Source organism: Manis pentadactyla, chromosome 12 (genome assembly GCF_030020395.1).
Source record: "Manis pentadactyla isolate mManPen7 chromosome 12, mManPen7.hap1, whole genome shotgun sequence".
NCBI lineage: Eukaryota > Metazoa > Chordata > Mammalia > Pholidota > Manidae > Manis > Manis pentadactyla.
In genome coordinates, this window is record NC_080030.1 from 64,649,678 (window position 1) to 64,677,064 (window position 27,387).

Here is a 27,387-nt window from a genome sequence, read left to right on the forward strand (position 1 = left end):
GGGAGTTAAGGAAAGAATGTGAAGTTCTATATAAAGTTCTACAATATATCCCATGAAGTCAATTTATTTGGATTGTTCAAGATCCTTCTGTCTGTACCTATTATCTACTATCCACTTATTATAATACACCACTATAAAACTGAACTATTTAACAATTCTCCCTGAAATTGTCATAGCTTTTGACTATGTATTTCTAGCTACTATGTCAGGCATAGAAGTTTATGATTTCACAGATTGTGCCTCTTTTCAGTTTTTTTTTTTGTTTCCAATCTAACTATTGCTCCTCATGCTTTTATTTTGTTTGCTCTTTGCCCTGTGTATTTTTGCCTATCCCTTTCTTCCCTCAACCTTTAAAAAATATTGCTTAAGTATATTTCTCATAGAAACTCTCATCTATGCTTTTATTTTTATACCAACAGTCTCTCTGTTTACATAGGGGCATTTATATCTTTTACATTTTTAAGGTAACAAAAGCGTATTTGATTTTTTTTTCCTATTTTATATTTTAAATTTGCTTTATTGTTTTCTCTCTCATTACTATTTTTCTGATTTGGTAGTTTCAGTTCATTCCTGTTCTCTCTTGTTCATTTGAAAGTTCTACTACTTTTTCAATTCTATAAATTGTTGCCTTCCCTTCACAAATACTTACATTGAAATCTTCTGAAAACAAAATGCCTAATACTGGTAATCTGACAAAATCAAATGTTTTCTATCTTATACCAACAAGTATTTCTCTCTTCCAGATGTGTTATGCCTACATTGCTTCCCCCTTTGCCCCTGCAAGACAAGAACCTGGATTCCCTCTGTATGGAACTGTCTGCCTCTATTGCAAAGTCCCAGAAGCTGATGTTCTTGGAACCAGAGGGCCATATGTGATTTGGGGTTGGTCAGTCAGAAGCTTTCCCAGCAGATTAGAGAGACCAGCGAGGTAGGGGCTGCACTTCATCCCCTCCTGCTGTTTCCACAACTAAGCACAGTCTTGGAGGCATAAGCTTCCTATGGCTGAGGTCCCCACTTGATGGTGTGATGCAGTCATTTTGCTGGTGCAGATGGGCAGGTGCAGCACAGCTCTGGAGCCAATGACTGGAGCAGCAGCTTGGCGCTGAGCCAGATCCTGATGGCAGTGATTGCCTGATCCCAGCTGCTTCTTAACAGGAACCATGGCTGCACCAACATGAGGCCACAGCTCCGTGGACGTTTTAAGAGCTGCCCCTGAAAGCCTAGTCTAGGTTCTACTACTTCAGCCACACTATGACTCTGTGGCCATTTAACATGGCTCCTGTTAAGAGATGGGTAGACTGTGTCCTCTACAACTGGACCCTGAATGATACTCCCCTTTTCTCCCCATAAAACTCCCCGATTTTAATGAGATAATAACAATTTCGTATTTTCAGTTTTAGAGTTTTCCTTTCAATAAGTGTTTTCTGTATCAAGAATCCTTGTTTAGCTCTTGAGTTACACATTTCCAATCACTATCATCGTTTATTAACAATGACCTAACATCAATCAACCAAGCTGCCAGGATTGGGCTTTTCAGGAAAAAAAGGCTGCTAAAACTTGTTCCCTGTCTGATTGTTCTACAGTCACCTTCACAGATTTTATAAATATTTTCCCATATGAAATGTACTTTCCTTTGGATCTCCCAATGGAGTCACACAGAGAAATGTTCACGTCAGTCTGTGTGGGGAGCCTCACCGGCACTCTTCATCTATCTGTGCTGCTTTCAAATATTTGTACCCATCATTTCTAAGTGCAACAACTGGCTCCAAGTTCTCCCCTCCAAGAGGTTCTCCTGTGTAGTTCTGACCGAGGCTGGCCACCTCGAAACTTCTGGAGCCTTCAGTGTTCTACATGCATCTTTAACATTGCTTTCCCTAACACTCTTTTTGTTCCTATTTATTATAAAAGGATTGATTCTCTTGGCAATTCCTCAAAACAGGAGAATTTGTCTTTTTGGCTGTCCAGAGAGTTTTTAACACAGTAATTGCATGAAATATTAAAAAAATAACAGCCCTTGCATTCTTAATCCCCACAATATATATGCGTGTGTGCACTTACATCTGGTGTATAAACACACACACAAGGATACAGTAATTTTTGAATACTTGGTGCACAAGTTAAATTCTCTAGGCTACCATTTGCTTATCTGTGATATAGAGACACAGTCACCTACTGCACAGCTGTGTTTTGGAGAAGATTAAAGAACACAAGAGCTAAAAGGATTCTTGATACAGAAGACACTTATTCTGATTAAAAGATCCTCCCTGGCAATGTTTACTCTTATGTTGTCCAGGGTCCCGAGATGAGGAAATTGTAGGGATGATGATGTCTGACACACAAGCCAGTGTTCCTACAATCCTGACGCCCTCAGCTGTTCAGCCAGATTTAATGTCCTTCCCATGCATTCCAAAAGCAACACCTGAAATGTCATCACACATCCAGATGGTGGGTTCCCTCCCTTTCTACCTTCAACCAGCTCTCAAAAACCACCCCCTCAACAGTCCTCCCCTGACTATTACACAGGGAGCCACTTCTCTTCCATCTCACTCTCTAAAAATGCAACTCCTACAGCACTTTGCTCACGACTTCGGCTCACGACTCTGGAAGAAGGCAGCTTGGCTTATACATGATCAAAAGTGACACAGCACTGTGCATTTATTCAGGGTTGATTGACATATCTCTCCTGTGCCTCCATGTGCTCTTGATGTTTGCACATCGGCCTTAGAGAAGGTATAGTTGCTGTTAAAATTGGTTAGTACAATGCTTAACTAAGTAATAGACACTATAAATACTGGCTTAATAAAGGACCCCAAGCAGTGACTCAGGATCTATGCCTACCTGCCTTCCTAGGGACTCTTGTTGTTATGCTTCATTGGTTTCCAGAAAATACTGCTACAGAGGATTGCAGTAGTGCCTCCAGAAGCCAGAAGTGTCTTAGAGTCAGCCATGCCTGGAAGAACTGCCCCAAAGGGGTGATCTAGATGGGAGCCACCAGGAGAGAGTGGTCCCTGGTCCACCTGCCAAGGACCAGGGACCCAACTGCCCCCAGGATCTCCTTAATGCTTAGACCCTGGATTCAGTTCTCTATCCAATACTGACTCACTCCAGTTCTCCTGGAAAATCCTGACCTTTGATAACCTGAGAGAAGAGAGAAACTATTCAAAGATCAGTAGCTCACACCATGTCAAGGTACCCTGATAAAGCTTGGATGTTCAGTTATTTGTGCTGACACATGTTAGCATCTGTTCTAGTTTATCACTGCATCTCCACAATCTACAGGGCATAGCACACAAAAGATGTTCACCACATGTTTGTCAGTAAATTAGTATTATCATAATATAGCTCAACTTCTTTCCAGGTCTGTCTTCAATGCTAGCATAAAATATCCAATTTCTATAGCTAGTCTGATATTTAAATCCAATGTCTCTGGTTGAGTCTTAATCTGGTTTCTTCTCTTTTTTTTCCTAGAAAATAGACAGCATGTACATAAGGTAAAATAGCTAGTTTGCCTCAACACTACTGTTAAACTCCCCAACTGTGTTAGTTCTTTGTTGTACCCTGGCTGAGACGATTCTTGAGCATCTTAAACAGGAATAACCAAGAGAACTGAGTAACAGACCTCAGGGCTCCTGAAGAAGTATCTTATATTCTGACCTCTTAGTCTTCCTGAATTTTGGTCTGGGCAACATTACTTCTGCTAATCATTTAGATCTCATATTGACAGTTTGCTAATTAGCTACTACAAATTAATTACTACAGTGTATAAATAAATAAATTATGACATCATATTCATTGGTTCACTGCTGTCAGATTCTCCACCTTTCTAGTTCTTTTAAGTGTAGGTTTGAACCCACCTTCTAAGAATACTTTAAGTCATTATTTCCCCTGCTTCTGGTTCTAGCTTTGTAATCGCACAAGGGCAACACCATCGTCTCTCACACCACAGAAAATACTGTGAATACTCACAATTAGATGTATTGAAAGGCATTTTGCTAATATAAAAGGTTATGGGAATAGCAACTCATTTGGCTGTGATTCTGTGGGCTCCCAGAGCAGGGAACTGGTGTGATTCTTTTCTTTGTTTAAAAGAATTCTGACTGAGTAAATAGAAAACACTTTTGATACCGAATGTATCATTAGAAGGACCAGGGTACAGTTTTATATACATGTTAATTAAACAAACCCACTTCATGTTTTCAATTGTAAGCTGAATTGTCAGGAATGGAGGAAATTAACACTCTCCTTTATTTAATTCAGAGACACCAAGAAGTGACTGGTGGTTACCACAGGGGAGGGCTTGTGGTGGGTGGGTGGGTGGGGAGAGGGAAGGGAATAAAGGGACACAAAAATCACATAAGTTGGTCACTGGGATGGAAGTGCAGCATGGAGGATATAGCTAATGGTTCTGTAACATCTATGCTGACAGACAGAAACTGCACTACTGGGGGTGAGGATTTAATAATGTATGTGTAACTTGAACCACTGTGTTGTATACTTGAAACCAAAATAATATTGTATATCAATTATACTTCAATTAAAAAATTAATTACATTTTTTAACAGCTCTCCTTTGTTTTCTGATTAAGAAACATCTGTGTGTATATATATTTGTGTATGTGTGTCTATTAACACTTAAAATATATTTTTAAATATTACATATTAAAATATATATGTATATATTTAAAAATTATGTACCAAGTTTAATTTGCAAATTCTTATGTGTCAGGAATGTTGGAACCTTCAAAGTTAAACTGCACTCAATTAAAAAAGTTATAAACCAAGCTTGGCACTAACTGTGTCCGATTAACCAGAGCAGGTGGTAGGTAATTCTGGAAAAAGACCCACTTTCCAAATAAATCTGTCTTTGAAAATGCATTAGTACAAGACTGCTTTTCTTTTCCTTCCTTCCCTTCCTTCCACTTTCCTTCCATAAAGGAGACAAACTGGCTTAGGACATCCTGTGTGATGAACTAATAATTACATCAAAGTAAAAATAGGGCTTGTGCAGCAGTTACTTTAAAAAACAGAGGGAAACTCCACAGGGCATAAATCTGCAAAGAAGTAAAAAGCTAACCTTTTCAAACAATATGGCTTCTCTCTCACTTACCAACTTTACATTTCCCTGTATGGCCCTGGAAGATGACTGGTTAGCCAGAGACGGGTAAGATTCCTCAAGGGAGGAACAACCTAAGACAGGCACAGTTGCAGGGGGGCCATCAGGTGAGAAATTGGGGATCAACAGCGGTGAGGCTTAGAACCTCACCCCCCCTGTTCTGAGAGAAATCTTCTGCATCCGTGGATGTTTTATTGCCCTGGTCTAGCTTGGATTAACACATAGTCTACAGGCACACACCTGATCATCTACATTTGCTCTCTTACAACACTAAACTAAGTTTTCTACCTTTATCTTACATCTACCTACCACTTCAGCATTTTATTAATAATAATAATAATAAAGGGAGAAATGTGGGATCCACATATAAATCAAGTATAAAAATCAAATGAATATTCATATTTGACCTGATTGTTTATGGTTCATGATGCGTGATCAAAACCGAAAGTTTCTGTGATGACTGCCCTTGCACTGTTCACCATGTAAGAACTTATTCACTATGTAAGAATTTGTTCACCATGTAAGAACTTGTTCATTATACTTTAGAAGATTGGAGACTGTTGAGAATTAGGCTTGGGGTTGATTAATGATTGTGCATTGAGTCCCCTATACAGAATTTTATTGTTGTTAACAACCATTTGATCAATAAATATAAGATATGCCCTCTCAAAAAAAAAAAACAGAGGGAAACTGAGTCTTTTGATGATTCCACAAAGACACTGAGTATAACAGTTACCCACATGATAGAGAGCAAAATGAAAAACAGCAATAACTAGAGCTATGGGTTAAAGGTGAGGACAAGGTGGTGTCTGAATGGACTTAAGAGTTCTGTCTGGTGGTGGATTCAGGCAGTAGAAGTGACTTTCCTCGTTGAAATGGCTTTCGAACAACATCCCTCAACCAGATTGCCCATAAGATGCTGCTCTTCCAAGCAACACAAACTCTTAAAAAGCATCTGAGTTTTTCTTAGAATGCTCAAACAATAGTATCCTGCAGAAAAGACTCGCTTTAAATACGATCTGCCTTCTCAACATTTCCATCCATAGAAAAATCACTGTTTTCAGAGTGGATAAATTGAAAGCATAGGAAAAAGAAGTTATCACCACAGAATGAAAGGAAAAAAATGAAAGATAATTCTACTACATTGAAGCCAGCCTGTGAAAAAGAACTTGGGCCTTAAATATATACCAGGTACCATAAAATTACCAGCATTGTAAAAACAAAACAGTAGTACAACTTACATTATTGTAAAATCTAAATAGAAAAAGGACCATCTGCCTGTGAAATGCTTTAAGGGATTTTTAAAATCAACATTCAACCACAATACTAAGGAAACCTAGCATTTACATATAGTGGTTCTTAGTTTGCAAAGCACTTTGAGGCACTTGGGGACGACTGTAACTCCTATTTACATTCAAGGGAGTCCAATTTCTGAGCAGATCCCTGCAACCAGAAGGCTGAGTGGGGCAAGCCCTCTGTCTTTGGGCTGCACTGCACCCCCTTAAACTTCATGTACGGAGGGTCTACCTGAGTAACCCGCCGTGCTCTACAGTAAATGATGCGCAACGGGAAACAAAACAGAGCTAAAGACATAGTGTTTTACCTCTTGAATTTCATTGTCTCCTGGGGAGCTAAAATTGATCAGAAGACTGGGAAGTTGAGTCCAGATTACAGGACAAAACCATGCGCGAAGGTCAGAATTAAGTTAGATATGTTTGTTCAGATTGAGAGGACTGAAGAATATAAAGGAATTCAGGGTTACATAAATGGTCTTTACAGGTGGTGGAAAACACACTGGCACTTTGTAAGAGCCAATGAAACACAAAATCCAATCAAGTGGAGTGGGGGCTGCAGGATTCCTTTTAGAAGTCACAGCAATTTTAAGTTCAGAGTATTCACCAGGGTTACCGGTGGGCATCCAGGCAATGTCCCAACCCAAGTCTCTGGTCCCTCAAATGTACTCAGAAAGCCATACCTCCCCTAGGCAGTAAGCTCAGTCAACTGGTGGAGTCTGTGCAGTACAGTCCCAAAGAGATAGAGCATTACCCACAGGTGCCCACCTTTCCCATCCCCACTGCATCCGTTTGTTGGCTCCCTGAGCACTTACCTACATCTAGTATACAACACCTTTTATTAACTTGTGTTGTTTTATTTGCCTCTTTCCTACAACATGAACTTCCTAAGAGGAGAAATTTTCTTTTTTTTTTGCTCGTGTTTTCTAGAGCCTGGACCAGTGCCTGGCACATGGATATTTTAGATAATCACTGAAGGAAGAAAACACATGAGTGAAGAAATGAGAAAAACCAAAACCATAGAACTAGTGTTTCTGTAGGATGGCATCTGAATATTTGGCATTTTATATTACATTTGAGAGAGTCTGGTCATATTGAAAGACTATCAGACTTGTAATTACAATTTTAAATGTTTACTTAGGTAATTGATTTAAATATGATTTTTAAGTGGAAGCCCTACTAAATTTGTAAGTAATACTAGAACACTGAAGAGAATTTTAGATAATATATTTGTATATTCAATTTTTAGATTTATAAGATTTAAGTACTTGGGAAGTTTGGCCAGTTAGAAAATTGAAGTACTTAAATATGGAATTGAGTATCTCAGCAATATCAGTTAATATCATATTATTTAAAATCCCTTTAGAAGTAATTATTAACACTTGCTAATGTTACAAATAGAGTAAGATTTGCAAGCTGAACTTAAAAGTGTACGTTTTCTGAATCTGACTTTAATGAATGAGGCTGCCGGGAGCAGAGAGAGTCGCAGGGCTGTGAGGCAGAAACCCAGCTTCTTGCTGTAGCACCCCCACTTACAGGAAACCAGCTCTGTCCCCTAATCTCTTGGGAGTGCTTTGACCTACAAAATGAGGAGATGGAGTGAGATCATTTATTATGTCCCTCCCAACTCTAAATTATGTTGCTGCCCCTGAAGGACATGAAAGGGATTTAAAATGCTGTAGGAATTTTAAATTTAAAAGAAGAAAGGGGGATTATTTCCAGTGGGAAAGTGGGGAGCGGGGAAGTCATTAGTAGTTGGGTGGGACATGACAAGTCAAAATATGGGGAAAAAGCATTTAAGGTGGATGAAACCACCTGAGCTAATGCTTTCACATGGAAAGTAGAAAGTGGGTTTGGGAAATGGGGAGTCCAGGAAAATGTCCAATGGTGAGCTAGCTTGGTCAGGAGAGCACTTCACCACTGTGTTGATGAATGTATCCCAGAGCTCAAAAAGATAATGTGTTAGTAGCAGCCTTTATCCTATCTCTTAGGAATGTCAAGAGAGTTCTGTAGCACAATGATAGTAATTACATAGAAACTACACATGCAGCTGATGATCAAAATTAAGGTACCTGTTTGAGTTAAGATTAAATTTTACAAGAAAGATATGTTTTTAAATTACACAGTAATTTCTGGCAGCTTACTTAAAAATGATACTACTTCATTAGTGTAAAGCTAATGGTAACTCAAATATTCATCTTATAGAATTAAGATCATCTTGAGTTCTACAAAACTGAGAGAATACCCACATCACCTAACTTTCTGTAGGAGATCTCCTCTGCCCTAAATTCTCAACAAAGCTGAAAATATTTTCCACTGAAAAATCAGCAAAATTTGGAGATGAATGGATTCATATTCATTAATATTTCAAATCCTAGCAGGCTATTGGCAAGGACTATGGGGAGGTGGCACATTCAGGGAAGGAAATTAAGTGTTTCAAAAGTTTAACTCAAAGTCTACTTGCAGCATGCAGAACAATGTTTTCAAGCAACAAAGGATACAGACATATTCTCTCATAAATCTCTATAAACTAGCTAAGCGGAGCAGGCCACAGGTGCATTATAAAAGAAAATGCTGCCAGATTACTGTAGCTTCAATTTCTGTAAATGAAATTTTCATCTGTTTAGTTAAAATAATTTGAACAGATGTTGCTGTTGCAAGGTTTTCAATGGCATCGAAAATCAGCTGTGTAGGCAGACCCTTCCCCTGGGAGTGGGCTGCAGGGTTCTCCTTCTCAGCTCTCCGCCACCTTGATGGAACCTTCGCACCAGGACCCAAAGCACATGGGTCATTTGGACGTCTGACCCTGACAGTCCTAGGAGGTGTCTTATAGCATTTCCTGGGAAAACATCATTAGAAGCATCTCTAGTCCCAAGCTGCCCTCAGCCCCCAGGCATTTTGTTCTCTCTCCCGTTCTACTTCTTTTTGTCCCTCCAGGTTTCAGTCTTTGGGGACCCTTTCCTTTCCACTTCCCATGGTTCCCTTTACCTTCTCCAGAGCCCTGTCACTCTCCTTTTCTTAAGAAGAGCCATTTAGTTCTATTCTAGCTTCTAATTTTATGTTGACACACCCAGCTCCTAAGCTTAATATCGTCTTCAGGATTTCAACATTTGGGAATGACAGGTAATGGCAATGAAGGAGGACTGAGAGCTCTTACTATCACCCTAGCTTCTTTCATTTGAGTGGCTTTTAAGAAAAGTGATAGTATAAAAATTTTTTAAACCATTTATTATTTATAAAAGTTGAAATGTCCATCCCTCATCATATCCTGCCAGGGTCATATACGATATTATCTATTTAATACTATTCATTCATTCATTCATCATTGTCCCCACAAGTATTTATGGAGTGCTTTCCATGAACTAATCATTTTCTAGACAGTGGGAATGTAACAATAAAGAAAACAGTCAAAATCCCTACCTTCAAAGAGCTTAAATGCTCACCGGGGAAAAAGAAAACAAATAATCAAGCAAAATGTCATAGTGCTATGAAGAAAAATAGAGCAGAGTGAAGGGGATAGACAGCAATGGAGTCATATGTGTGTGTGCATGTGTGTATATATATATCTATGTAATAGATATATATATGTGTATAAACATATATTAAATGTTTTCATTTGTGCTTTATTTTTTTTTTTTAAGTTTCTAAAATAGCAAGAGCAGGAATCTGCATTTGTCATTAGAAGCTTTTCCGAATACTAAGAAGTCTCAAGCATGCTGCTTGGCAACAGACACCAGGATTTTCAAAGTCCTGCCATCCAGAATGCATACTTTTCTTCACTGGCTTTGCATTCCTTCAACAAGGCTACACTGTAATAATCAACATCCAGTCCCCATGAGAACAGAAATAAGATCTGCTAACTGAAAAGCACTGCCAGCATTTCCCCCGAGGATTTACTAAGCAAAAAACTTAACCTGTTCATCCTCAGCATGTACCCAAACAGTGAAAATTGCTTTGCATGCCTGATATGCTTGTCTTTTAACTTTTATTCAAGTAAACAAAAAAGAACCAAAAGGGCAATCATTTAAAATACTTATGGTCTTGTTAACAATATTTCAGCGTGCATTAGCAGGTAAAATTTATGCTCCAGAAAAGAACTTAGCACACAGGCCAGCTGTCCAAATTCTGTTAACTTATGTATTTATTTTTATTTTCAACCTACTCATTTTCCTTAGTTCCAGAAAGCTATTTTTAACTCTGGGGTAGGTGGTGCACAAAACCCAAAGAATTTTCTGATAAAAGAATGCATTAAGGATAGTAGCTTGACACCCAAGCACTACAACAAAAAAAAGGTGGTAAGCTCACACAGAAAGGAACTTCAGTTCATTCACCTGTTTCCCCAAACATCTGTGCAGAGCCCAGCACAGGGGGTTTCCCAAGGCATATTTCATAAGAAATTAATAGATAAATCTTTCTTTTCCTTCTAATTGCCACAACAGTACCCAACGCTGTCATAAGCACTTCACACATGCATCATCTCATTCAATCATCACAAAACCACTGGGTGGCCACCACTCTCACCATTTTGTAGATGTAACAACATCCATGCTCTCCAGCAGTAGGCAAGAGTCCCTTCATATAACAGAACCTTCATTTTCCTTTCTTCTATGGTCTTCCTCTGACTTCTCCCCACATGATGACAGTTATCTCCTCAGGCTGGAGAAATAGTTTATGTCGGTATACAGTCATTCTCTAAATGAGAAGTACCAGCAACCAGAGTAAAATTTTAGGAATTACGTTCAAAAATGAAAATATCTAACTTGGCTGAAAACTTTCCACATAAAAATGGAAGCAAACATAGTTCAAGGAACAGCAGCTTCATATATATGTGCAGACATATATATTTCTTTAAAGCAACACATGATATGGAAGAATTTGAATAAGATTCTTAAGAATGAGCTAGTCAAGACCTTCCAGGGCATCTGATCCAACCCTTTAGGTCAGAAGTAAGCAAACGAAGGAATGGACTGGTGAATGACAGGGGTGGCAAAGCTCAAACCAGAACACAGGCCCCCTACCCCCAGGCCAGGGCCTTCTCTCCACATGAGCTTGCCTCTCAAAAGGGGGTGAAGGACAGAAACAACAGAATGCAACTAACTACTCCAAGAACAATTTAAATTTATGTTGGGGAGGACACCCAGAGCCCTCCTTGGACCATATGCCTGACTCCAAGTGGAAAGTCCTTTGCCTCAAGGGATTGAGCCAGTGCAGCCTTGGAATTAAGGGAGAAGGGGGAGGGGCCGTAGGCTACCAAGGAGGTAGGACCCTTTCTCCCCACTGGGTGCCCCCTGTGAGCTCACGCCCCCATCTACACAAAGGCACAAGGTGCTTGAGATTACAAAATACATGGCATGGGAGAGAGGGATAGGCGCTGGAAAGAAAGACAAAAATTAGAGAAGGGAAATAGTGTGTGGCGAGGGGACGGGCGAGCTGCTACACAGAAGCCAGGGCAGGATCATCACTAACGTGTAGCGCCTGAGGCAAGAGCACCAGGGAGGGCCCTCAGCTCGTCTTCTCCTCCAGACTTTGCACAGTATAAGCCAATGCATCACAAATCCCCACAAAGTTAGCCACTTTAAACAACACACATTTATTATATCCAAGTGTCTGTGCAGCGGAAACAGCTTAACTGGGTCTCCTCTCAGGGTCTCTGAAAGCTGCATTCAAGGGGACAGCCGGGCTACATTCTCCACCTAGAGCTTTGACTAGGGGAGAATCTGATTCAAGGCTCACTCAGGTTGCTGGCAGAATTCATTTCCTGGGAGGTATAGAATTGAAGGCCTAGGCTTTTGCTGCCGTCCTCAGGTCCTAGAAAACACTCACAGTTCCTACAGGCTGCCCTCAACTCCTTCCCTGTGAGCTTCTCCAGCATGGCTACTGACTTCATCAACTACAAGGAGAGTCTCGGCTCCAGTCTGCTAAGACAGTCTTATTAAAGTAACGTAATCAAAAGAGTCCCGTCCCATCACTTCTGTCATATTCTATTAGTTTTAGAAGCAAGTCACAGGTCCTGCCCAAAATCTAGGGGAAGGGATTATCCTAGGGTGTGAATACCAGGAGTCACCCTGGAGTCTCCCCACTGCAAGCACCAATGGGAACTTTATGTACATGTATGTGGGCAAACAAGCCCAGCGAGTTAACACCAGAATTCTCAAAGATGAGTGTGCAGCAGAATCATCTAGAGGGTATGTTAAAAACACAGGTGGCCCACCCCCAAAGCTTCTGCTTCAGCATTCTCAACAAGTACCCAGGTGAAGCTGATGGTGCTAGTCAAGGGATCACACTTTGAGAACCAGAACCCTAGCCTGTACATCTGAGTTACTTCCCCTACCATCCCCTAAAACAGCCAGCGCTCAGTCTCTTGGGATTAGGAATGTACATGCTGGCAGCATGGTCGGCCTGCACGGAGGACTGCTGGGTAGAGAATTCCAGAGTCCCAGGTATCCAGGGCATGGTCTAGAAGAGGAGACATAGGTTCTATGTGGGCCCATAGACTATTCCTCTGGATGAGGCTCAGACAGAAGGCAAAAATGGGGCCCTCTAAAGTTAATGGCTCAGGAAAAGTGTCAGGAATCATGAGGGGTCAGATTTTACCCTACTTGCAAGCAAACAAATTAGCCTGCCAGCTTCACAGACGCTGGCAGAAGATACAAGTCTCCTGGGTCACAGAAAAAAGACAATTACTCACAGCAATAACAGTAGCCATAGTAACATCACTGCACTAGATCCAAGTCCTAATTCCAAAAGGGTGACGTGATGAGAGCTAGGTGTTGCCTGTTGACAGGGAGGGGTGAGTCTCAGTCAAGTAACATCAAAATTAGGAAGCACCAATTTTATATAAGAGCTGCTAGCAAGTCTGCCTGACATAGGATCTGGAGGGAGACCTGATCTTTATTATCCTGGACAGTAAATCAGCTTGCCCCTAGGGGAGAGGTCTCCATCTTCCAAGGATGCCTGCTATGCAAAACATCCTTGAAAAGGCAGTGTCAAGAAAATTAGGTATTAATGTCTTTGCACACATCATTTTGTGAAGACATTTGACAAACCTATGGAGAACCGTCTCCTGACAAGGGTCCAGCTGCCAGGTCTAAGGGCAACGAGGATGAGGACATAAGCCAGGGAGATACCTGAGGAAGAATTTCTGGTGCAGAGACATTAATAAATTGAAGGGCTCTAAGGATCTGAAGGGGAAGCAAAGGAAATTAACAAGGTGTGCATGAGGTCAGGGAAGAAACAGGGTGGAGGGACCAACAGATCACAGAGTCCTTACTTTTGGCCACTGTTAAGGACTCTGACTTTGATTCTGAGTGAAATGAGAAGTTGTTGCAGTTTCAAGGGAGGAGTGGCATTGATGCTACATGTTTTGAGAGGATAACTCACTCCCATTACTATGCTGGGAATGGACTGAAGATGGGCCAGGGTCAAAGCAGGGAGACCAGCTGGAAAACTTTGCTCAAACCCAGCTGAGAGTTGATGGCAGCCTGGACCAGGGCACATTGCAGAGGGGTGGGAAGATGCTCAACTCTACGTATATCGTGTGAGTAGAATCGGCATGATGGACAGCAAATGGTGTACAGGGTGGGGTAAAAAACAAAAACACAAAAACCTGTCGGGGGACAGATTTTGGACTTCTACATCCCTTACTGATAAGGGGATAACTTCAGGAGAAGTAAGGATAATTTGGAGGAAGGAGATCAGAATTTCAATGTTAGACATGTTAAGTTCGAGATGCTTATTAGACATTCACACAGACACATCAAGTGGGCAGTCTGAAGTTGAAGAAGCCAGGTCCAGGTTGGAAAAATAAATTTTGGAGTTGCTAGTGTATAGGTAGGATGAGTCATGAGACATGAGGAGCTCACCAGGAGAGTGAATGCAGATAACAAGCAAAGCGGACTAAGGCAGGGCTTGTGAATAGAGAAAAACAAAGAAAGAGGTCGGTGTCTTGGAAACCAAGAGAACAAAGTACTTTAGCTGAATTGTGTTTCACACCTTACATTAGCAAAGGTCGTAAGAAGGTATATTTGTATCTTATTATAAGATTTGCGGTAGTAAGATATAAAATGGTAGGTTAGATACCACTGATCTGCTATTTGCTCAGATTTCTTAATGAAGGCATTCAGCAGCCCCCTCACATAATCAAGGGAATTTAAGTCAACAGCAGCTTTGGGGGCAATATTGTTACTCCAATACTTTCCAAATGTGTATCTAAACCTCTTTTCAGATGAATGCCTTATCTCTGTTTACTGTTACTCAACCCACCTCCCTTTTTTTCAATACAATATTTGCTTTCAAATGTATTAGATTGCCTATTTGTAAGGGCAAAGCCTTTCTCCTTGTAGATGCCAAAACAATTTCTGCAAAGGAGGGGAGATGCTCTTCTCCTGTATGCAAGGGAATCCATAATGTGCACACCTTCAGCATGGCCATGAAGTAACCACCTACCTTCTGGCTGGTAGATACTTCCCTCACATCTTCTGCATGCAGACTTATTTCAAAACAGCAAGACCGTATTTCAAAAAATTTCTGAATGTGTATTCTTATTTCTACATATTGTCCAAACTATCCAAGTGAAAAAAAAATGCAAGTGCTAAACCTCAGAATATGCTTCCTTCTTCCAGGAGCAGTATCACTGAGAATGGGCTAGGGGAACCTGATGGAGTACCTTCTAAATGACTGGAACCATGCCTGGTACCCAGCAGGCTCACAATAAACAGATATTTTTCTTGTCAGTAAATGGGAAAAAGAGGAGAAAGTGCTGAGTGTTCATAAGAGCCTTCTAATCATTTGAAACAAACTTGCAGGAAGCATGGATATTTTGAAACTCCAGCTAGAGCCCTGGAGTATCAAAAAGAAATTCCAGGTTCCAAAGATTCCACTTTCCTCCTGGCCTGTCCTTTTAAGTCAGGGAAACCATCTTTCCATGTAACTTTCCATGATGTCTTCATGTCAAAATGAGTCCATTTTGGAATGTAAAATGTTGGCAAATATTTAGAGACAATTCGCTTTTCAGCTCTCATTATTGCTACTCTCAGCTCATTCATGTGCAGAGGGGTGCGGTAGAAACCAATGAAAAACAAATATTTAACAAGAGACTCTGAAACTGACACATCTGAAAACACCCCTTCCCACCACCTCTCACCCCAAGTGGTCTTTTCCTTCTGAATGAACCAACTCTGCTTCCAGGCACGCTTACTATTATTGACAAAAGAAATATCTAATTATAAGAAAATTGCATTTTTCTATTTCCAGGGGTTGAAAGAGTCCATATTTTAGATACAAGTCAGGGAAAATGTAATTTGTATAAGGTAAAAATAACCACAGGTAAGTTTAGAGAGGAGGTGTAACATGCACACACATTTTCAGTATATGATACATTATCTGGCTACAGCACAAACAGCAAGCACCAGATTTCTGCCTTTTGAAAAGGAAGCAATATGTTGGTGATGAAGGGGTATTCTTGGAGATTTGTGGTTTTATTCTGGGAATTTCACTTCCTATGTATCAAAATGCAACACTTATAAACTACTCATACTGTGAGAAACTATTTAAAATTCATCTTTCCATGAGGACCCAAAGCTTTCTTTTAACCAGCTCAAATTCATTAAAATGTTCTGCTGTCTTCCCTGGTGCATTAATGATGATCTTTAATTTAATGCACATATTTTAAATAAATTACATTTATATTGTAAATAAATTATTTCTTATTCAATGAAAAGTAGAATGACAGGCTTGAAAGCCTACAGTATGGGGGCCACCCTTTATGTGATCTTAAGTGCATCCTAACTCAGTAAATTTAAGAGGTGGCTTCAAAGTGGTACTGGGGATGTCCCAGAACTGCCAAAATGGTGAATATCTGCATGTGTGGAGAGCAAGCCAGGCTGGGGACTGAGGCTGATGCCTTCTTTCTTCATTTGTCACTTTAGACCGGTGAAATCAAACACAAAGATTGATACAGTAGGACAAGTCCTTTACCTTCACTAGCTACCTTCTTAAAGTAGATATGCTAATGTGGTTGGGAGAGCATTAAATAAAACATATTCATATTAACAAGTAATTATAATAATCATGAAACAATAAAAATCTTTTTTCAGTACTTACTGAGACTAGTCCTTTCAGCCAGAATCTAAATAGTACAGATCTTACATTCTGGAAACAAGCACATAGATCCTATGCCTTTTATTTATTTTAAAGTCCTGAGATTACTGGATAAGGATGAACACCAAGTAGAATAATATATTTGAATATTTCCACATCTTAAGTAGCTTTTCCTTGCAGCTAGTAATAAAATTCTATACTGTTTAAAGAATCACATGTCATGTGACTTTTATAGAATTATGCACCTCAGAAACAGAACTAAAACAGCAAGCTGTTGATACATGAGCACTCAGGCCCCAATGTGCTGTATCCTGGGGCTTATTCTTACAGACATCAGGAATTCTGGGCCATATTCATATTCTCAGACCTCCACTCTGTGCTTATATGGGATGCACAGTACATTTAAATCCTGCCTTTTTAAAACCCGTTTAACTGTATAAAACAAAAAGCAAAATATATTACTTTGCACAATGATGTCTTATGCATACCAATTTAAGGGGGTATATGAAATAGTAATTAAAATCCCAAGGGATGAAGTCAAACATTCTAATTTCAAATCCAGGTTCCAAAAATTGAAGCAGCATGACTTAGAGAAATTTGTGTAACTACTCTGTTATTCACTGTTCTTATCCATACAATGAAAATAACATTACCTTCCTCATGACTTCTTGTATTTATTAAATAACATGCTGTTTTCTTTAAAGTGCATGACATGGTGTCTGGCATTAAAAAAAACACTAAAATATTATTGTTATCACCTTCAATGTGAGTTGGTTCTAATTAGCACTCTAGAACTGAAAAACTCCCATTGGGATGGAAATATGTCACCCCGTGAGTTCTATGTGCATCACCCATAGGGAGGACTCAGCTACCCTCCCTGGAAAGATGACTCACATCAAACTTATCTTTGTTCCCCATTGGCTTATGTTGCCCAGCACATACTCAGGGATGCTGGCGTGTAGCGATGAAGCCCACACTCTGGACTCACATGGGCCTGGAGTTGAGTCCTGCCTCCCTCACTTAATTTTTCTGACTTTCAGTTTCTCTGTCTATAAAATGAGTCTAAAAAGTGATGGGTTACCTATCCCCAGGTGTTGTTATAAAGATTCAAATAAGATAATGCATGTAAAGTTCTTGATATGTGTTACTAAAAGCAACAGCAAACATTTACATAGTATCTACCATGCTCTGAGAACTATTTCAAGAACCTTGTATGTATTAACTCTTTACATCCCCACTATGATCCTATGATATAGGCACTATTATTATCCTCACTTTACATGGGGAAACCAAGGGCCAAAGAGATCAACTAACTTGTCCAGGGTCATATTAATAGTAAGTGACTATTATTTAATAATAATAATTAAATATTATTTAATTCTATCATTTAAAATTCAGGCAGTTTGCCTTGATTATGGAATCTCAACCACTATCCCTTGTTGCCTCTCAATAGTAATTGCCTGTTGAATATTTGTTATTACTACAGTAATCAAATATTTGTTGAAATATTTATTTTAAAAATATTTGCTGAAGTATTTTTTTACTTCATCTAAGTACAAAATCTTTATCATAGGCCACAAAAATGGACTCCTTTGCTCCTAAGTTTTTTGAAGCAACTTCTCAGATTATGCCTACCCAGAATATTAACAAGGAGTATATCAGGGAAGGCAATTCAAAATAGATTCTAATGTACTATAATATCTACCATTTGCATGATTAGATTTTATAAAAAATTTAAATCAACAGTGTAAGATTTACTGCAAATGACTGATTTCATCTAATGAATACATCACTACCTACTTAAAAATTTTTAGAGGGAAAAAAGCTATAGGAAGTAGCTTTGAAGACAGCAAAAAAAACTCTTAATAATATTTTTAAAAACCATAAATCAAATGTATAACATCTAACTCCTATAGTTTGAGGTTTATGATTATATAGCCTGAAATTTACAAAACAAGCTTTTTCTATATTCTGATCCCGACAATATAAGTGATTTGACCTGTTGCTATTTGGCAAGAGGAGGGGTTATTTTATTGCTTTGTAACAAAATAACATACTTTGTTTACAAAGCAAGAATTTGTTTTCCAGGCAGTATTAAGAAAAAGGATATAATAATTCTCATTTTTCTAGAGCTTCATTCCTTTTTTCATTTTCTGTTCTTACCCCTCTTTACTCTCTTTCACCTACTTCTAACTTACATAACCTTGCTGCGTGAGCTATATCAGTATAAACTGCCAGGAGTTCTTCCTGGAACAAATGAGTGCAAATAAATGTTCTGTGAGCAAAGCATAATGGAAAGTATATATGACATTTTCACTTGAATGGAATTCAAACAGGTAGGATTATTCAGAATTTATTACTTTATGTCATTCATGGACTTCTGAGAATCCTCCTGAGTGGACTGTCTGAATATAGGAAGTTATCAGGTCCTATACCCTGGAACCTGTGAATGTAACCTTTCAATGGGTAAAAGGGTTTTGCAGATGTAATTAAATTAAGGATCTTGTGATGGGGAGATTATCTTGGATTATCTGGGTGAGCTCTAAATGAAATCACAAGCATTCTTGTAAAAGGCAGAAAGTGATTTGACAGAAGAGAAGGCAATGTCACCATGAAGGCAGAGTTTGGAATGACGCAGCCGAAGAACACTAGCAGCCGCCAGAAACCACAAGAGGCAAGAACGCATTCTCTCTTAGGGACTCCGGAGGAGGGAAGCCCTGCTGACAGCCTCACTTCGGTCCAGGGGTAGTGATTTGGGACTTCTTGCCTCTAGAACCATGAGAACAAACTTTGTTGTTTTAAGTCACTGAATTTTAGTAATTTGTTTAGCAGTCATAGAAAACTAATACAATTATTAATCTGACTTTAAACAAGTTTTCAGTGGAGAGAAATTTTTCCTTTCAACATTAAAGACTTCGGGAAAGACAAAAACAGTTATTTCCTAAGATAATAAAATACTGAAAGGTAGTTTAAAAAGATCATTTTTTAATTTTAAAAAGTTTAAAATTTTAAAAAGAAACTTTTTTTATTTTAAAGGACTGCCATGATTCAGAAAAATGGTATAATCCTAACCAAATTATCCTCTAATATACCAATTTTATTAAAGTAAAATTCCTGGCATCAGGAAAGAAACTAAAAATGTTGACCTTCTGTGGGCTTCTCAGTCCACACTGTTCCTCAGCCCTCCGCAGTGAATCACTCTGCTCACAATTCCACTTCTGCATTGTCTGTTCCACCAACTTCCCAGAATGCCTTCTTGTTCTGGCCAGAAGTAATCTACTCTTTTACAAAGCCAAAGAACATATTTGCAGGATTTCACTTACAGAAGAGTTTCTGGGACCTGCTGCTGCACTTATTGAGCAATGTGTGCAAACCATGTCCACAGCACCTGGGTGGTCTCTTGGAAAATAAAAGGGGATATCCCTTCTGTAGCTGCCTACTTAACTTCATTCATTTTTGTTTATCTCTATATCAAGTGGCAGAAAGATAAGCCATCCCCTGGCTGGTAATTACAGGTATGCTTTGGTTACGTAACTGTACTCCTATTATGTTAATGTGTGTGCGCAATTTAATTAGTAGTTTAAAACCTATACATGCTGAAGTTACTCTACAAGAAGATATGTCAAAGAAATAATCAATCTTCCCATGTTTTCTGCCGCCTGCTACTTCTATACCTTTTCTTCTTCCTTCCTAATTACAACCCTTAAATAAAATTCGTGCATCAGATCGAATTTACCGAGTATCATAATTCTTCCAAGTGGTAAAGATACCTCAAGACAAATGCTGGGCATAGAAGCCACAGGGCATAAACATGCAAAGAAGTAAAAAGCTAACCTTTTCAAACAATAAGGCTTCTCTCTCACTTACCAACTTTACATTTCCCTGTATGGCCCCAGAAGACGACTGGTTAGCCAGAAACGGGTAAGATTCCTCAAGGGAGGAACAACCTAAGACAGGCACAGTCGCAGGGGGGCCATCAGGTGAGAAATTGGGGATCAACAGCGGTGAGGCTTAGAACCTCACCCCCCCTGTTCTGAGAGAAATCTTCTGCTTACGTGGATGTTTTATTGCCCTTGTCTAGCTTGGATTAACACATAGTCTACAGGCACACACCTGATCATCTACATTTGCTCTCTTACAACATTAAACTATGTTTTCTACCTTTATCTTATATCTACCTACCACTTCAGCATTTTATTAAAAATAATAATAATAAAGAGAGAAATGTGGTATCCACATATAAATCAAGTATAAAAATCAAATGAGTATTCATATTTGAACTGTTTATAGTTCATAATGCATGAGCAAAACCGAAAGCTTCTGTGATGACTGCCCTTGTAATGTTCACCATGTAACTTATTCACTATGTAAGAATTTGTTCTCCATGTAAGAACTTGTTCATTATGCTTCAGAAGATTGGAGACTGATGAAAATTAGGCTTGGGGTGGATTAATGATTGTGCATTGAGCATTGACCCCCCTATACAGAATTCTATTGTTGTTAACAACCATTTGATCAATAAATATGAGAGATGTCCTCACACACACACACACACAAAATATATATATATATATATATATATATATATATATATATATACACACTTCCAATTGTAAAATAAATAAGTAACCGGGATGTAATGTATAGCATAAGGAATATAGTCAAAATATTGTAACAACTTGGTATGGTGATAGCTGGTACCTAGAATTATCAGGTATATAAATGTTGAATCACTGTGTTGTACACCTGAAACTAATGTGATACTGTGTGTCAACTACCCTTCAATAGAAATAATTATCTAAAAAAAAAAAAAAGAAAGATAAGCCATCCCCTTTCTGAATAATTTTAAAATAAACTGTGCTGATGATGGAGACTTGCACTTAGGAAACCATAGGACATTCTTAGAATCTAAGAGGTAATTAATTCATTTAGCCAGAAAAAAAAAAAAGGCAAGTAGAGAGATTTTCCATTTAATATAAAGATTTTGTGAAAAGTTTTATTCTTAAAGAGCTTAATATGTCTGCTGATTAAATGACAAAGAAAAGACTGAAAATGAAGAACTTAAAGTACTGGGGAAATGAGGATTTAAGTGGTGAATGTTATCTTCCTAAATCTTCAATTTCTGCAGTACCTTAAGTTCTTCATTAAATAAAGCTCTTAAGTGTGGTCATCCTAGACACCGCCATCCTACATATTCAATACAAGTCACTTTGACTTTTCTTAAGTATTTTTTAAACCTGTTCACTTTTCTCCTCCTGGCTGGCCATCACCCTAATCCAAGTCCCCCCAGGGCAACTTCATTTGCCTTTTAACTTGTCCTCCCCACCCACTGAGGTTCCACCCAGTCATGAGGGGAAGGAGGAGAGCAGCAAAGAGGTAAGGGAGAGGAAGGAGGGGACTTCAGTTTCCTCTTTCCTCTAAAAGTGACAGGCTTTGCAAGTTATGGAAGCAACCTAAACATCCATAAACAGATGAATGGATAAAGAAGATGTGGTACATACACACAATGGAATATTATACAGCCATAAAAAAGAAGTACTGCCATTCGCCACAACATGGATGGACCTAGAGGGTACTAAGATAAGTGAAATAAGCCAGGTAGAAAAAGACAAGTGCCATATGATTTCACTTACTTGTGAAATCTAAAAACAAACCAAAACAAAATGAACAAAATAACAATAGACTCACAGACACTGAGAAGTGACCATGAGGGATTACCACAGGAGAGGAGTTGGGATGGGTAGGTGGGGAGGGTGAGGGGGATTAAGGGGCAGAAAAATTCTCAAATATAAGTTGGTCATGGGGATTGTAGTACAGCATGAAGAATATAGCCAATGATTCAATGATTCTGTAACATATTCCTGTATTGACAGATAGTAACCAATAGGGGCTGTGGATTTAATAATACGGGTAACTGTTGAACCACTGTGTTGTATACTTGAAACCCATATAAGGTTGTACACATCAACGATACTGCAATAAAAATGAAAAAGTAGAACATTAAATATGTTTATAATCTTTCTTGTTTTCTAATAAATGCTCTGCAAAAATAAATAAATAAAATAAAAGTGGGAGGCTTTGAGTGGGAGGCTGGGCAGTCACAGCATGTACTCTGTTCCTCATTACCTGGAAATGTTACAGGGAATTTACTTCCTATGCTTGTTTCCTCTCTGGAGAATGGGAAAACGAACACTTCCTCTCTCATGAGACACCTGTGAGAGGAAATGGGTCAACATATGCAAAACACAAAGAACAGAAACAGGGGCACAGTAAGTGATTTTTGCTGTTCTGATTATCACCTTCTAGACGGAAAGCTTTTCAGACTCTCCCTGCTTCCTATGGCCCTCTTTCCTATCATTAACACAGCTGCATTTTACTGATCAAGAAACTCAAATGAATCAGTCTCTTCCTCTACTGTAAATTTCACAAAGCACAAATCAAGTCTGTTTGCTTTTCCTACCACAGTGCTTGGCAAGGTAAAGCACTGGAATATCTGTTAAGTAAATTTCATAAGTAAAGCAAGCCAGTGACACCAGTGGTTCCGATCGGTACTTCAGATGTCTTCAGAATTAAGAACACTTCTATCTGCTGTAGTTATTCTCCAACCAGAGTAACACGATCACCTAGGAAGCTTTCAAATATACCTATGCCTAGGCCCCAGAATTCCCTCTTTGAGTAGTCTGGGATCAGCCCCTGCCGGCATTTAAGACTCTGCAAATAATTTTAATTTGCAAGGCAGGCTGGAAAGCTCCAGTGTCGAACCCACCAGCTTCATTCAGTTCAGGCTGAAGAGAGCTTTTCATTTTGACAACACCTCACCCCTTGGCTGAGAAATTCTCCTTTCCTATTTAGATAATGGGGAAAAAATACTGGAAGAGGCAGCTTTATGCGCAGGACGTTGGCTGATGGCACGAACTGGGATGGTTCGCGCTATTCATTTAGACAATTGTAATCCTGGCAACAACCTGTTGGGTGGCTCCATGCCCATGTCCCCAGACTGCTCATTCACGACGCCTCTGCCCCTAGATGGAGAGCGCATGGGGTCATCAACTTCTGCCTTTTTTTTTAATGGGCTTTTATTTATTTTAAAAGTCATCGCAGAATTTCCTGCCGTGTGGAAGAAAGGCGGTGATGATTGTTAGAAAAGCTGGAAAATGCTGAACTCCGCATCCTATCCCTTCTTGGCTTTGCTCCCAGGACAGACTCCAAAATCAGGGTCCTACCCACCACACTTGCGCTGCACATCTCCCACCTTCCCACAGTCGTTTACTCCCATTCCCGCACAAGTCCATCGGGCTTCCCTACCGCCGGTCCGAGTGTACCCCAAGACACGAGGCTGCCCTTTGTGAAGCTGCCGTGGGCTCCTCCAGCAGGCGACCCGCCCGCGGCCGGACGCCCCACGCGCCTGGGAGGCAGAGGTCGCCTCCCGACCGTGGACACAGATGTCGATTTACTGGAGATCCGCGGACGGGCAGCGCTCTCCTCGCCTCGGCGGGAAGGTCCCCGCGCGGCCGGCCGCGAGGCGCGCGCCGAGCTCAGCCCGCCCGGGGGAGCGGCCGGCCGCGAGCCCGCCGCCGAGGGGAGAGGCGTCGCGCTGCTCCTACTCCCGCCAGGGAAGAGGAACGCCACGCGGATTCCGGACCTTGCACAACAAGTCTTTTGGGCACCAGCGCGGTTCGGGAAGCCGGGTGGGGGTGGGGGGAGAATATCTGGGAAAAGAGGCAGAGCAGTGCGTGGGCGCATTTCCTGCGAAGGGACCTTTCCATTTCACGTTTCCTTCACTGGCCCCCAGCCCCACAGCAATTCCTGAGTTTGGGGAGCAGGAATTACCTCGCAGGCGCAGGTGGGAGCAGAGTTACGGCCGCGTGGGGAGAGCACCGATCCACTCCGCCGGACAGCAAAGTTAGGAAATGCAGGGAAAGCGCGTTTCTGCGCGCCGGAGGACCTGCCCCTCAGGGCGATCGGCGACCACTCACCTTGTGCCTGCGCCTCCATGGTGGCCGACTTCGGACTGAGCACGGCGGCCGCCCCGGCGGCGCTTCGCAGAGAGGCAGGCAGCGGTGGTGCCGCTCTGAACAACACAGCTGGCGCCTTCCCCCTGCACGCGAGTCGCGAGCGCTGCGTGGAGGGGGTGGGGGGCCTGCGGGGCGGCCTCCACTGGCCGCTTGTGGTTACCTCCGCCCCTTCCAGTCCACCTGGCCCAGACCACAGAGGGAAGGAGCCCGCCGCTGCGCGCCACCTGCCGGCCGCTCGGCGCATCGGGCGGGGGGCTCCCACTCCTGGCTCAGGGCGCGTGCTCGGGCCAGTAAGTGCCTGGCGGAGCTAAGTAGGCCCTGAAGTCTTTGTACCAGGGAAGGTCCCCAGGGAGAGAGGAAGGCGGGTGGGCTTTCAATACTAAACCATTGCTCCTAGGGAAATACAGAGTTTGGTTCCTGTGACCCTCTGAGCCTAATATGTTTGCCAGCTGATCAATATATAACCTTGTTTTATGTCTGTCTCTGTTTAAAGATACCTTAGTTAATACATATTGTTGCCGCATTAACATTGAGATCATGGCCAACAGTACTGCACCTCATCTGAATAAAACTTACTAAGCTTATTTAATTTACATGTTTTCTCCCTAGCTGTGGACCATTCTAAAGAGTGAAATCACCCTCCAAAAAGTACAAAAATAGTCTATTTGTAGTCTGTGAAGAGGGCACTTGTTCACAGAGAGCTGGAACACGAAGGGAGAGCTTAGCCCCGTTTGACCTCAGCCGGGAAGGTGTGCACTTCTCAGGCTCCGCCCACATCTGCGATGACCACGAAAAGCGCTCTGTTGACGGTGGTGTCGCAAATACGTGTTTGTGAGGAGGCAAGTTCACAAATATGGAATCTGCAAATAATGAGCATCAACTGTGTATATCTTTTCTAATTTGAGACCCATAGGCCATGCCTGCAGGTGAATGAAGCAGTCTTGTTTTCATTGAAAAGACTAGAAACTTGCAGTTCTATTCTAAGCCTGGCCTGGCAAGGTGACTAGAAAGCATGGCAGAGATGAAGAAGTACCAGCTCATGTCTCACCTCCTCAGGTCTTTAGCCATCACAGATCTCCCCTTTTCTTCACATCTTCATCTGTAAAATAAAATGTATATACATTTGGTCTTGAATGGTCTGCCATTTTTTTCAGTGATATATTTTTTTCTTTCTTACACTATAGATATTAAAGTCTGTCAGGGTCAAGTGTGGGTCTCCTACTTCCTGCTTTCAAAGAGCCTCATACAAATTCCTAGCTCAAAAAAGATTCATTGAATAAACAATTAACTAACCAGTAGGTTCTGTTTTATCCATGTTACTGTCAAAGTCTAGACTAATAAATTAATGGAGTCTTACATTTTTGCTTGAAAGAGAGAGTGCTCATGATTCTCTGGCACCTGTATAAACACAACAGGGTCTTTTGTTCTGTTGAAAATGTCCCTGATTTATAATCACTGAGGTTAAAATTGCTCTATAGAACACCAATCATAGGGCTTTTAAATGTTTTTTAGTGATAGTGACCATGAGTGCCAAGTAACAAATCAAAATCAGTGACTAAATTAGTTTTAGGTTCTATTAAGCTGTTCTGGTCCTCTCTACCCTGAAAATTAAACACCAGGTTAAAGTTGACTGCCAGCTGTTAAAAGGAGCTAAAAATAGACTTTCCAGCCTGAGTCATCTAACCTTCATCTAAACACTGACTCATTATTCTGATTTATAAAATTTTAAGTTGCTGCCCCTCTTAATGTCTTTTATCATTGTTTATAATCATAAAATATTGATACCCAGAAATATTTATTGAATATTTTCTCTGTGCCAGGGACTGTGCTGGGTGCTAAGGACAAGACAAAGGCATGGGCTTTGGGGCTCCATGAGATTCTCACAGTGAAAATTACTAGCTGTGTAACCAGAAGCAAAATTTTTAGCCTCTCTCTGGCTGGGTTTCTTCATTTTGTGGTGGGATGCTATATGAGGTATATTAATTGATGGCTTCTCACCCTCCTTAGCCCATTGAGCACCCAAGTTTCCAGAGCAGGGGTTCCCAGCCCTCTTATGCATCATCACTACACAAGGGCTATTTAACATTTCTGATACCTGGGTCCCACTCCCCAGATGTTTTGACTTGATTTATTTTTTAAAATCTCCATAGGTAGTACCGATGTGTTTCCAAGATTGAGAAGGACTGCACTAGAAACTGTCCACAGCAAAGATGAAAGCTACTAAATACTTAGCTTTTAAATTTAAAAAGTTGCTACTCAGGTCAACAGAAAATAATGGAAAGAAATGTGAGAAGGCAGAGAAAGGATTTTTTTGCCCCTGCTTCCAGGGTAGTTTGAGAGGAAAGAGAAGTTTGAAGGAGAGCTTAGACATGTGTATCTTACCCTCCCTTCCTTTCCCTACCCTCATCAGGGCAAAGAGCACCTGGCCTTGACAGTTCCATCAGGAACTCAGGGCCAGACAATTTTGAGAAATGTTAGACAGAGTATAACCTTGAATTTCCCACTCCAGTGGTGTAAGAATGCATCTAGGGGTTCCCTTGAGCCCCATATGGGATGTGGAATTAGGGAAGAGAAAACCAGTGAGTGAGCCAACATCCCAGGGGCTGGAGAAAGAGGCTCCACATGGGAAGGGAGGGATCACTCAGGAAGACAGGAGGGGCTGCACAGAGGGAGAGGCAGTTAGTGTCTGTGTGGACCTCCCCTGGCTGGGGAACCTGCTGGCATTTCCCACTCATGCTAATATACAGGGCAAAAGGAAATGGGGGGGCAGAGTTTGGTGAGGTGCTCTCAGAGAGGGCACTGGGACTCCACAAACTTCCCAGTCCTTGGGAGGATTGGAATATGACTCCTATGTATGTCCACCAATCAGA

At 40.7% G+C, this 27,387-nt stretch overlaps 1 protein-coding gene across 5 annotated transcripts in view; it reads right to left on the reverse strand.

The window, feature by feature from the left end:
• The window catches only part of TPD52L1 (TPD52 like 1), a 98,671-nt gene extending 73,931 nt beyond the window's left edge, over nucleotides 1-24,740 (reverse strand). For 2 of the 5 annotated variants that reach the window (XM_057489288.1, XM_057489286.1), the window contains exon 1: nucleotides 10,926-11,031. In XM_057489288.1, the coding sequence (XP_057345271.1) occupies nucleotides 10,926-10,998 (73 nt within the window). In that variant the 5' untranslated portion in view covers nucleotides 10,999-11,031. Of the gene's footprint in view, nucleotides 1-10,925; nucleotides 11,032-24,478 lie in introns of those variants that run through there. The other 3 variants (XM_036903896.2, XM_057489290.1, XM_057489289.1) reach the window with 3 other exon arrangements.
• Nucleotides 24,741-27,387: the final 2,647 nt, after the last annotated feature.